A 13,488-nucleotide genomic window follows, 5' to 3' on the forward strand; every position below is an offset into this window, starting at 1 on the left:
TTTCCCTCCGCTAGAGGACACCTCCCCCTGTTGCTGGGGTAACGGTCGCCGCTGCCTCCTGGTGAGTTCGCGTCCGCTTCAAGAGCCCGTGGGTCTGGGGCGTTTGGAGCCGGTTGAGCTGCCGCCGGGATAGGTCAGAAGGACAGGGGTCCGGTCTAGGCTGAGTAGACTAGGCGGCAGTAAATCACGCTGTCGGGGGCCCTGCATCGTGAGCCGGGAGCGTGGAGGGACCTACAGCCAGGCTCCTAATCCCCGTTATCCCCGCTCCAAGGGCGAGTGCAGTGACTCCCAGAGTCAGAGGGCGGCGCTGTTTCCATCTGGAGCTGCACCTGCCCCACTTGGCCAGTAGAGGGAGGCAGACCCCATTTCCTCCCTCACCTGAACTGAGAGGTCAGACCAGACCCAACAGTGACCATTAATCAACTCAAGTCAGAAAGAGAGGAGCTGTACTGGCCACTTATTCCTGCAATGGGAAAGAGAGAACCTACTAAAGAGCCTTATTCTGGCCACTCTAATAGACATTTTAATAATTCTCCAGGGAGGGAACACTGAACTCCTGTGGGTGTTATCCATTATTAACTTTTGTTAAAATATTATCCATTATTAGATTATTAACCTTTTCACTTTTGACCTCAGCTAAGGCCAGGTCATTTCTGCAGTCAGAGTTTGCGTGCTTGAACTTAAGAGTCCGTGTCCCCCACAAAGTTTATGCTGAGACTGAGGTTAAATAAAATCGCGGAGTGGACTCGATGGGCCAAATGGCCTTACTTCCGCTTCTATGTCTTATGGTTCCAATATATTTAATCTTGCATCTAATGAAGGTGGAAGTGGGTTTGAGGGGGATTATAGACAGGTGAGTCAGAAACAGGAAACACAGCAGGAGCAAGGCACTGTTAAGTGAGACAATGTGTAGATGTGGATAAACATGAACCTGTAAAACTGATTACAGTTGACAATTCAAAGCTTGTGGAGGCTGAAGGAGGTCCCAGAGAAGGAGGAGAGTACACAACTGAACCAAGGGGGTTTTCTTGGATAACTTGCAACTAAATGAGTTGGGGGTGAGAGGCTGCAAGGTGCTTCTCATGGTGGACAGGCTGCATTACCGGCCTAGTTTAGGAACCGGTCAGTACGAGTGGAGCTTGGGTGTGAATGGGCAATTAAAATCAGGTGACTGCAGGTGAGAGACTTTGTAAACACTGCTGAGTTGAGAGGGCAGAAGACTCTTAAACTCAAAGAGAAGGATTGAAGTAACCTGAAGGCTCAAGTTGGTTTCTGGATAGTGCTGACTGACCTTATTTTCAATTTCCTGGTGCAGGCTTGTGAGAGAAACACAGTTGGACCGATATCTGCCCATGGATGCTGGAGACACATTATTGAGCGGCAGCCTCCTGGTGCTGTTCTGAATGGACATCCATTAAACAGGCATTTCACAGCAAACCGAGGGTGGCATGGCTATATAGACATTTGCTGGTGAACCCCTGACAGAATAGTCATCTATCATTGTACTTGTGAGAGAAGTATTCCTGAATGTGCATTTAATCATTATAATCTGCATGTTTCCTGGTAACTGTCCTGGGAGACACACAACAGCAAACTATCTCATAGCAACTGGCCAGAAACTGCAGTAACAACAGGCCACTCCTATGTACTTTCAGACCAGTGTTTGGCAACCTGGGGCGGTTTCTATTTCCTGATGAGAGTGGACTAAACCCAGCCTATTAACTGGCCTATGCTGTGTTATCAGGGTCTGTTGCAGCTACTCCTCATTATCCATGTCCTCCCGAAGATGGCAGTCCCAGAAATCCTCCCAATCGATTGGCAGCATCAACAACACGGTAAGAATGCACCTTCGTTCACCCGTCAGCCTCGGGCTTTGATTAAAACTCAGGCACCCTCCGTTTTCAGAAAAATTATTAGCACACTGGGTGCTGTACTGAGTCTTCAGAAGTTAAAGACACCGTGGGTTAATTTTTAAAACTCTCACCCATGTTTTCAAATCCCACCTTTGCCTTGCTCTCTCCCTCTGTCTCTCCCTGGCCTCCTTCTCTTTGATACTCAGAAATCCCTACACTCCTCTTCCTGTAACCTGGTACATCCCCCAATTCCATATCTGTCCCATCAGCAACTTCTGCTAATTCGGCTAATTTTCCCTCTCCGATCATTACACTGTCTCCTTGTAGTGTTTCTGAACTGGTTTTTTGACCAATGGTTTGACTTTTTGATGTGGTTCATATCAAGTTTGAAAAACTCTGCAGCGAAGCTCCTTGGGATAGTTTTCAATGTGAAAGGTGCTATATGAATGCAAGCTTTTATTTCTTCTTGGTACATGGTACTGAGCCACAGAGGCTGAAGCTTCTCTGATTGAATTCTTGTGAAATGTTACTTGTCCTGAGTTACTCTGTCTCAGCTGGAATAGACAGATAAGGGATTGGGTGCTGTAATTAGGATCAGTGCCCCCCCCCCCCCCCACACAGGTTAGTTGGGACACTTTAATATATGGAGAGTGGATAAGATCACCATCTAACTCAACTATTTGTTAGCAAACATCCCAGTTTTGATCTTCTGATGGAGGAAAGGTTAATAATGATGCCGTGGAACGTGGTAAGGTCTAGGTTGTGTTCAGATCACCAGTTTGTGGTGTTTTTATGAGAAATCAAACTTGCTTTTGGAATAAGATGAGATAGAGTTGGACACTATGAGAGATTGACATGTTTAACGCCCAACTGCTCCACTTTCCTGATTCCTCTTGCTGTACCACGTCTGTGATGTTTGGTCTATCGAGTGAATTCACTGATAAATTGTGTACAAACCAAGATAAATGCAATGAGGGACAGGGCCGTGTCTGAAGGAATTGTAAGGGTACCATTTATTACTGTTTCAGTGCAAAATAGCTGCAGGTTTTGGGAGCGAGAGATCCCAAATTTGAGGAGCTAGATGAACAGTGCAGCGAATGTACAGTATTAATGCAATTATTCAAACTGTCAATGCTGTGAGATCGAACTGTGCCTTACGCCCATGAATGAATAATAATTAATCAAAATAAAAGTGATCACGTCAGACTGATTTCTGGATTGTATGAGCAGTGAGCTTTAAAAAAAAAAGTACCTGAGTGTGCGCATCATTCTTAACTTCCCTTGAAGAAACTCCCACAATGTTAGGGAGGAAATTCCAGGATTTTGACACAGTGATAATGAAAGAACAATAATATAGTTCCAGGGCTGAATTGTGTGATTTTCAGGGTTACATGAAGATGGAAGTGCTCCCATGCATCTACCTCCCCTGTTCTTCTCAGTAGTAGAGGTCACTGATTTAGGAAGGGTTGTTAAGCAAGCCTTGCTGAGTTATTGCATTGCATCTTCTGATGGTGCACTGTGTGATAGCGGTGGAAGGGGAGAATGTTTAAATTGTGAATTGAGTGCATTAATTGTTTGCTTTGGCCTGGATTGAGTGTTGTTGGTGCTGCAGTCATCTAGGTAATTGGAAAATATTCCATCTCACTCCTGACTTTGTGACCTGAGGAGTCAGGAGTAGAGTTATTCACCACTGTGCTTCCAATCTCAATACTATTTGTGTAGCCATGATATTTATGTGACCAGTTCTGTAAGTTTTCAGATCAGTGGAAATCCCAGGATGTTGACCGGTGTTTGTGGGGGGTAGAGGTGTTGGGGTTGCGGGGGAGGGGGGGGGCCGCAGACATGGCAGTGCCGGTAAATGTTTAGATGGTCAGAGTCTCCCTTCTTGGAAAGGTTATTGCCTGGTACTTGTATGCTCAATGTCACTTGTCACCTATTAACCCAGGCATCCATGTTGTGTAGACCTTGCTTCACAAAGGCAGTTGTGAAAGGAAATGAATATTGTATGATTATGAGCAAACATCCAAATTTCGATCTTCGATGGAGGGAAGGTTGCTAATGAAGCAGCTAAACATGGTTAGGTTTACGACACTGGCCTGAGGAACTGGAACTTTGTATGGTGCAGTGGTAGTGTCCCTACCTCTGGGCCAGGAAGACCATCAGTATGATTTTAAAAAATGTCTGGGGCACCTTGATGCTACCTTGGTGTCAAAGGCAGTCACTGACCCCTCACCTCTGGAATTCAACTCTTTTGTCCATATCGGACCAAGGCCATAAGGAGGTCAGGAGCTGAGTGGCCCGAGTGGAACCCGAACTCAGTGTCACTGAGCGGGTTCTTGCTGAGTAAGTGCCATTTGATAACACTGTTGGTGACACCTCCCATCACTTTGATGATTGAGAGTAAGCTGCTGGGGTGGGGCTCTTGTGGCTCAGTGGTAGTGTCCCTACGTCTAAGTCAAGAGGCCTGGTTTGAAGACCATCTGCTGCAGTGGTGTGCCTTGACATCTCCGAACAGTTTGATTAAGAGAAGAGTCAACTGCTGGGCAGTACTCGATCACATTGGAGTGAACCTGTGTTTTGTGTACAGTACGTAGCTGGGCAATTTTCCACATTGCTGGATAGATGCTGATGTTGAAACTGTATGGGGACACTTTGGCTAGTAGTATGGCTAGTTCTGGAGCACAACTCTTCAATACTATTGTCAGGGCCCATAGCCTTTGCAGTGCCCAGTATTTTCGGCTGTTTCTTGATATCGTACGGAGGGAACTGAATTGGTTGAGACCAGGCTTGTGTGTTGCTGGGGACCTCAGGAGGAGGCTCATCTAGTCAACACTTCTGGTCGAATGGTTGCAAACACTGATGCCCTGGGCTTCTCCAGCATTGAGGATGGGAAAATTTGTGGGCCCTGTTAGTTGTTTAATTGTTCTCCACCATCCATGGCTTGGTGGTAGGACCTGCAGATCTTTAATCAACAATATTTATTGTGTCCTCAAGCTCCAATCGCTGAAAGTAAGTGTGCAGGTGCAGCAGGCAGTAAAGAAGGGAAACAGTAGTGTGCCTTCAGAAGGCCTTCATAGAGAGAGGATTCACGTGCAGGAGCAAGGGTTTGTTGCTGCAATTCTACAGGGTGTTGATGAGACCACACCTGCAAGACTGTGTGCAGTTTTGGTCTCCAAATCTGTGGAAGAGTGTTCTAGCTGTCGAGGGAGTGTTGTGAATTTACCAGACTGATTCCTGGGATATCAGGGTTGATGTACGAGGAGAGATCGAGTCAGTTAGGATTGTATTCACTGGAGTTTTGAAGAATGAAGGAGTAATCACATAGAAACCTGTAAAATTCCAACAATACTAGGAGGTTAGATAAATGAAGGATGTTCCTGATGGCGGGAGAGTACAGATGCAGGGGTCAGAGTCTAAGATGGAAGTGTAAATGTTTTAGAACTGAGACGAGAGATTTCTTCACCCAGAGAGTGGTGTATTCACTGCCACAGAAGACCAAAAGATTGTGTTTTCAAGAAGGAGGTATATTTAACTCATGTGGCTAAAGAGATCAAAGGCTGGGGGTGGGAGGCTGGGCTCTGGGGGGTTGGGGGGGGGGGAAGTCGGGCTTTTGGGGGGTGGGTGGGGAGGTTGGTGTTAAGGTATTGAGCTTAATGATCAGCCATGATCGTATTGAATGGTGGAGCAGGCTTGAGGGGCCGATTGGCCTTCTCTGGCTCCTTTCTTCTATGTTTCTCTGTTTTTGGGATCACCAGGATCAGCCATAAGTTGCTTCTGGGGGTGTTTAACATATCGACACAGCTGTGTTGTAGCTTCGGAGAAAGTGAGGGCTGCAGATACTGGAGGTCCCGAGTCGAAAGGTGTGGCGCTGGCAAAGCACAGCAGGTCAGGCAGCATCAGGGCTGATGAAGGGTTAATGGCTGAAACGCTGACTCTCCTGCTCCTTGGATGCTGCCTGACCGGCTGTGCTTTCCCAGTGCCATGTTGTAACTTCACCAGTTTGGGCCCTCATTTTCCAGGTGCTGCTCCTGGCAAGCCCTCCCATGTTCCTGACTGAACCAGGTTGGTTCCTGACCTGATGGTAATGATAGAGTGTTGGGACATTTTCGGTCATGGAGTGTGTGTGTGGTGCTCATCTCTGTAAATACTGCCATGGAAAGATCCACCTGATTTAGGTACGTTGGTGAAGATCATCCCCACCCCCATTCGCTCATTGTACTCTTTGCTATCTTCCCCCACCCTCCTCTCTGACCTATCACCTCCATCCCCACCCCCATTTGCCTAGTGTACTCTATGCTACTTTCTTCCCACCCCCACCCTCCTCTCATTTATCTCTCCACTCTGCAGGCACCCTGCCTCTATTCCTGATGAAGGGCTTTTGCCCGAAACATCTATTTTGCTGCTCCTCGGATGCTGCCTGACCTGCTGTGCTTTTCCAGCACCACTCTAATCTAGACTCTGGTTTCCAGCATCTGCAGTCCTTGTTTTTACCTTTAAGCAAGCTGTCCACACCCTGACCAGTCTAGTCTCAACCGGGGTATTTAGTTCAAAAGTAGTAGGCGACAGCAATGAAATAACTTGCATTGATAATAATGTACACAGCTTTACTTTGCAGACATTGTCCCCAATAAGAAAGGCACTCTCCAACCTGATCTGAAGATGCTTCCTGCCCTATAGTACTATAAGAATCATCATATACTCGAGTTTCAGCCAACATCGTCTCTGATGTTCATTCTGTAAAGGCTTTTGTTTCCATAGCAACTTTTAAAAAGAGTATTCCACAAGTTGAGAACATATCTAATGTTTCTCATTTCTGACCTAGAGACAGAAAGCAAATTCTACGAGTAGCAAATGTCCCCTATTAGGAATGTTTGTTGTTCCACCACTGAGTGTGTGATGTTGGCCTCTTGATGGGGAATCGTCAGTGTCAATGACCACCGCAAGAATGTTTCATGCTTTTAAAAAAAGCAGTTTGAGATTTGAATTGACAACTTTTACTCTGAATTGTTAACTAACTGGTGAGATCTGTATGAAGCTGCATTGTGTGATGTGACATCTAAGAAATGTTTAACCAGTGTGGATTTGTAAAGGCTAGATTAACCCTTTGGACAGGTGACTAAATTAGTGGTCAGGTGAGTCCCAGCTCATTGAGGTACACAGCACGGAAACTGACCCTTCTGTTTGACTCGTCCTTGCTGACCAAATATCTTAAATAACTCTAGGCCCATTTGCCAGCACTTGGCCCATATCCCTCTAAACCCTTCCTATTCATATACCCATTCAGATGCCTTTTAAATGTTGTAATTGTATTAACCTCCAGCACTTCCTCATGCAGCTCATTCCATACACGCGCCACCTTCTGTGTGAAAAATTGCCCCTTATGTCCCTTTTAAATCTTACCCCTCTCGCCTTAAACTATGCCCTCTAGTTTTGGATTTCCCCATCCCAGTGAAAAGACCTTATCTATTTACTCTATCCATGCCCCTCATGATTTTATAAACCTTTGTAAGGTTACCCCTCAGCCTCTGATGCTCTGGGAAAACAGCCCTCGTCTATTCAGCCCCTCCCTAGTTTATGGATGTTGTGTATATGGGAGTCTGAAGACATTTGATGCAGTTCCTTATACAAAACTAGCTGAGCCATCCAAGACAGAGAGTAGGGATAATGAACAGGAGCCCAATTATCAGGATGTGACTCATGGTATTTCATGACAAAGAACTGTGTTAAGGTTCCAACTGTTCAATGTTTATTAATGACGGATGTTGGGATGTAAAGAAAGATATGCAAATTTGCTGATGATCAATGGCATTATTTCACAGATGGAATGTACAAAGAGAAAAAGATGAAGTGAATGTGCAAAACTGTGGCAAATGGATTATGTTGTCACCAAATGTGAATTCATCCACTTTGGATCAAAAGGGTTTTTTTTTTAATAAAAAAGATACTTTTTAAATGGTGAAAAACAAGGAAGAGTAGAGTTCCAAAAGCTAGATTGAGTTCCGGGTCTACAAATCATTTGGACGCCATTAATAGGTGTGTAAAATTCAAGAGCATCTGGTGTGATGCCAGTCTTCAGTATGAGAGTGATAGCATGGAAGTGGATAGAAGTCATGATGTTACTAACCACAGGCCAGGTTAATCTACTCTCGAGTAAGAGGAGCAGTCCACACACCACTTTAGAACATAGAACATAGAAAAGTACAGCACAGAACAGGCCCTTCGGCTCACGATGTTGTGCTGAGGATTATTCCTAATCTAAAATACAGTAACATAACCTATGCACCCCTTAATTCACTGCTTTCCATGTCCAGCAATCGCTTAAATTTCCCTAATGACTCTGCTTCCACCACCATCACCACTGGCAACGATTTTTATGCATTCACAACTCTCCTCGTAAAGAATCTACCTCTGACGTCCCTCTATACCTTCCACCTACTATCTTAAAACTATGACCCCTTGTCCTCATCAATCCCACCCTGGGGAAAAGTCTCTGGCTATTGATTCTAACCATGCCTCTCATTACCTTGTATACCTCAATCAGGTCACCTTCTCTCCAGAGAGAAAAGTCCAAGCTTAGTTAACCTCTCTTGATAAGGCAAGCCCTCCAGTCCAGGCAGCATCCTGGTAAACCTTCTTTACACTCTTCCAAAGCCTTTGTATCTTTCCTGTAGTAGGCAACCAGAATTGGACACAATATTCCAAGTGTGGTCTCATCAGGGACTTGTAGAGCTGCAGCAAAACCTCACGGCTCTTAAACTTGATCCCCCTGTTAATGAAAGCCAAAACACCATATGCTTTCTGAACAACCCTTTCCACTTGGGTGGCAACTTTGAGGGATTTATGCACTTGAACACCAAGACCCCTCTGTTCCTCCACATTGTCAAGAATCCTGTCTTTAATCTTATATTCAGCATTCAAGTTTGACCTTTCAAAATGCATCACTTTGAATTTATCCAGGTTGAACTCCATCTGCCATTTCTCAGCCCAGCTCTGCATCCTGTCTATGTCGTGCTGCATCCTGCAATAGCTCTCGATACTATCAACGGCATCTTCAACCTTTGTGTCATCGGCAAATTTATTAAGCCACCCCTCAACCTCCTCATCCAAGTCATTTATAAAAACTACAAAGAGCAGAGGCCCAAGAACACAGCCCTGCGGGACACCACTCACCACCGACCTCCAGGCAGAATACTTACCATCTGCAACCACTCTCTGTCTTCTGTCAGCCAACCAATTCTGAATCCAGATGGTCAAATCTCCCTGTATCCCTTATCTCCTGACTTTATAAATGAGCCTACCATGGAGAACCTTATCAAATGCCTTGCTGAAGTCCATACACACCACATCCACTGCTCGACCTTCGTCGACCTGTCTCATCATCTCAGAGAACTCAATAAGATTTGTAAGGCATAACCTGCCCCTCACAAAACCATGCTGACTGCCTTTAATCATGCTATGCTTTTCGAAATAGTCATAAATCCTATCCCTCAGAATTCTTTCCAAACCCTTGCTGACCACACGTAAGACTGACTGGTCTGTAATTGCCAGGGATTTCCCTATTCCCCTTCTTGAAAAGAGGAACAACATTCGCCTCCTTCCAATCCTCCGGTACGACTCCCGTGGAGAATGAGGAAGCAAAGATTTTCACCAGCAGCTTAGCAACCTCCTTTCTAGCTTCCCGGAGCAACCTGTGATAAATCTGGTCTGGCCCAGGGGACTTATCAATCTTAATGTGTGCAAAGATTTCCAGCACATCAACTTAATCAATCTTGATCTGTTCAAGCCTGTATCCCAGCTCCTCAAAGTTTTCATTCACAACAAAGTCCCTTTCCTTGGTGAAAACTGAAGCAAAAAAAAAAACTCATTTAGGGCTTCCCCTATCTGCTCAGACTCCACGCACAAGTTCCCTCCGCTATCCCTGATCGGCCCTACCTTCTCCATGATCATTCTCTTATTTCTCACGTATGAGTAAAATGCCCTTTGGGTTCTTCCTAATCCTTCCTGCCAAGCCTTTTTTGTGCTCTCTCCTGGCTCTTCTCAGTCCATTTCTGAGCTCATTTCTAATAAGCCTGTAATCCTCTAAAGCTGTGCCAGATCCTTGTTTCCTCCACCTTATGTAAGCTACCTCCTTCCTTTTGATGAGAAACTTCTCTGTTCTCACCATCCAAGACTCCTTAGTCTTACCGCTTCTTACCTGTTTCAGAGGGACAACTTTGTGCATCACTCACAACAACTGCTCCTTAAATAGTCTGTTGTGCCCTTTCTGTGGAACACTTGCTCCCAATCTCTACTTCCCAACTCCTGTTTGATAGCATCATAATTTCCTTTTCCCCAGTTAAATACCTTCCCTTGGTAACTGATCCTTTCCCTCTCCAAGGGTATGGTAAATGTGAGGCAGTTGTGATCTCTGTCACCAAAGTGTTCTCCCACCGCAAGATCTGACATCTGTCCTGGCTCATTGCCGAGCACCAAATCCCAAAAGGGCCTCTCCCCTTGTCGGCCTGTCTACATACTGAGAAAGGAAACCCTCCTGAACACACCTGACAAACACGGCTCCAATCCAAACCTTCTGCACTAAGGAGGTTCCAGTCAATGTTGGGAAAGTTGAAGTCACCCATAACAACAACCCTGCTACATCTGCATTTTTCCAAAATCTGCCGGCCTATGAGTTCTTCAGTCTCCCTACTGCTATTAGGGGGTCTGTAGAAACCCCCCAATGAGGGTGGCTGCTCCTAACTTCCACCCATACTGACTCAGTAGACAAACCTTCTTCAACAACCTTCATTTCTGTAGCTGTGATGGACTCTCTGATTAGCAATGCTACACCCCCTCCTCTTTTTCCACCCTCTCTGTTCTTTTTAAATGTTCTAAACCCTGGAACATCTCGCAACCGTTCCTGCCCCTGTGAAACCCACGTCTCCGTTATGGACACAACATCATAGTCTCAAGTACTGATCCATGCTGTAAGTTCATCACTCTTATTTTGGACACTTCTTGTGTTAAAGCAGCCATACTTTAACTGATCCCTTTGTTTCATCACGTGAAAAACCTTCCTGATAAATTCACTACATCCTGTCACTGCCCCATCTATAACTACCCCCCGCTCAGATGTGTAGCTCTGGTTCCCACCCCCTTGTCAAACTAGTTTAAACCCTCCCAAACCACACAAACAAATCTTCCACCCAGGATACTTGTGCCCCTCCAGTTCAGGTGCAACCCGTCCATCAAGTACAGGTTCCACCTTCCCCAGAAGGTATCCCAATGGTCTAGGTATCTGAAGCCCTCCCTCCTGCACCAGCCTCGCAGCCATTTGTTAAGCTGCATTCGCTGCCTGTTCCTCATCTCACTATCTCATGGCACTGGTAGCAAACCTGAGATCACTACTCTACTCGTCCTGCTCTTCAGCTTCTAACCTAGCTCTCTCTAGTTACTTTTCAAATCCTCAATCTCTTTCCTGGTTATATCTTTGGTGCCGAGATGTACCACGATTTCTGGCTGCTCACTCTCCCCCTTCAGAATCCTGTAAGCCCGATCAGCGACATCCCGGACCCTGGCACCGGGGTGGCAACGTACCTTCCAGGAGCCCCGTTCCTGACCACAAAATCTCCTGTCAATCCATCTAACTATTGAGTCCCCTACCACTAGCGCTTTTCTATTTTTCCCCCCTTCCCTTCTGAGCTGCAGTGCCAGATCAGCAATAATCATAATGAATGGTGGTGCTGGCTTGAAGGGCAAAATGGCCTACTCCTGCACCTATTGTCTATTGACCTGCCAACTATGGTTTTCCCCTGGTAGGCCGTCCCCACCAGCACTATCCAAAATGGATAAGAAGGATATATTTACTTTGGAGGGCGTGCACTGTCGATTTACTAACATGGTATCTAGACACAAGGGTTGAGTGACAAGAGAAAGTTAAGAAGAAAGCTATAACATTCTATAGGGCCTTTCATGGCTACCAGACATCAAAACGTCAGTGACGTAATGGTGTACATGGCAGTGTATCAGGACATAGCAAGGTACCACAAACAGTGGTATGCTTATGAGCAAATCGTTTGTTCTTGTAATCTTGATTGAGCATTGTACAGGACTTCTGAGGCACTTGCCTCCCTCTGCTCTGCAATGGTGCCATGTACTGTAATCGTTTCTATTCACCTGAAAAGGCAGGAAGGCAGTTTAACTTCTCATCTGAAGGATGGCATCTCCAATCATGTGGCAGCCTTGAATTGTATCTCCAAACCTGTGGGTGGGACTTGAACCCAGAAGATGGTGATTCAGACGCTACCAACTGAGCTGGAACTAACATACACTACATATACACACACAACGCACACACAAATTTATCTCTATCTCTGAAACTGAGATAGAGATAAATTTATCAGCCAAGAGCATTAAAGAATTTGGAAAATATGTGTTCAGGGAAATCTGGAATGATTGGTGGACCCTTAGCATTCAAGTTGACACCAAAAACATCACTTTATGGAAGTTACAACATGAGAACCAATTTAACTAAACGGTGCTAAAACATGAGGAGCAGCTTGTTGAGTGCCTGAAAGTTTGGTACCTTGTTGGACAATTTCCAGTTCTCACACCAGTCCTGTGTTGCTGTGCTGCTGCTTGACATTTATAGCTTGTGGGACCATCTGTTTAATCCAGTTGCTTATGAATGTTCTCATGTTTAGACAACTGTCAGTTCACAGTAAGCTTGTAACTTTTTCGCTGGAGTCAATCCCCTTTCTGATTATAGGGTGGGAACTGCAGAGCTGATGATCCATACTTACTGCAACTTCAGGGTGGATCCTGTTTGAGACAGCTCAGATGGAACATCATTAATTCCAGCTGGGCTCTTGCTTTAAATAGCAAGGGATAATTAACAGTATTTTTGTATATCAGAAAATGACATTGATGCTAACTTCAGAGTTTTAATTTGTCTATTTTGGGTACAGCCCTCAATATTTGAGTGTTTGCATTGCATTTAGTCCATAATTTGTTTCAGAGTGCCTTTTGTTCAATATGGAGTTGGGTTAGACTCCGTTATTTTATTTCAGTGACCTGAGTATGGATCCAGTCCAGACTGATCGGCAGAAGATCTCCCATTACTGCCTGTGAGCTGAATGTATTTGGGGCTGTTCCAAGTCTGGTGTTCTGTGGTTGGTGGTGGAGTTGCCAACACACAACTATTCTGAAGTTATCAATCTCAAGCACATGAATGTTGGTGGGAATGTAGAGCTGGCATATGCATTTCTGAAATTGATGCTGAGGTACAAAGTTGGAGAAGTGTAGAGAAAACATTGTTCAGTTTTTATGAAGTGTGCTGTTCCTGAACAATGCTGCCTCTTCTCTTTACCACTGTGTCTCATTTGATGATTCAAAGGAAAGTCATGCAAAGAATGGATGACTGAGAGATCTGCCAGAGAGATCAGAGAAATACCGAAACAGACTGTCTCCAATATTCTGGTAAGGTGCAGGACGAAACCTGTGATTCAGCCACTTGACAAATGTAGTCTGCCTTGAATTGACTCAGACAGACCCTAAAGAAGCATTGAAAACAAATGCTACAGATGCTGGAAATCTGAAATAAATACAGAAAGTGCTGGAGAAAGTCAGCAGGTCTTGCACCATCTTTGTTCTGGAGAAA

General features: G+C 45.1%; 1 protein-coding gene across 1 annotated transcript in view; it reads left to right on the forward strand.

The window, feature by feature from the left end:
- The first annotated feature begins 1,335 nt into the window (after nt 1-1,335).
- The window catches only part of tspoap1 (TSPO associated protein 1), a 299,740-nt gene continuing 287,587 nt past the window's right edge, over nt 1,336-13,488 (forward strand). Inside the window, exon 1 of the mRNA XM_087977435.1 lies at nt 1,336-1,835. Coding sequence (XP_087833561.1) covers nt 1,773-1,835 — 63 coding nt within the window. The 5' untranslated portion in view covers nt 1,336-1,772. The remainder of the gene's footprint in view (nt 1,836-13,488) is intronic.

This window comes from Chiloscyllium plagiosum, unplaced genomic scaffold (assembly GCF_037043375.1).
Source record: "Chiloscyllium plagiosum isolate Xiang-an unplaced genomic scaffold, Cpla_swu_hap1 HiC_scaffold_31, whole genome shotgun sequence".
Taxonomy (NCBI): Eukaryota; Metazoa; Chordata; class Chondrichthyes; order Orectolobiformes; family Hemiscylliidae; genus Chiloscyllium; species Chiloscyllium plagiosum.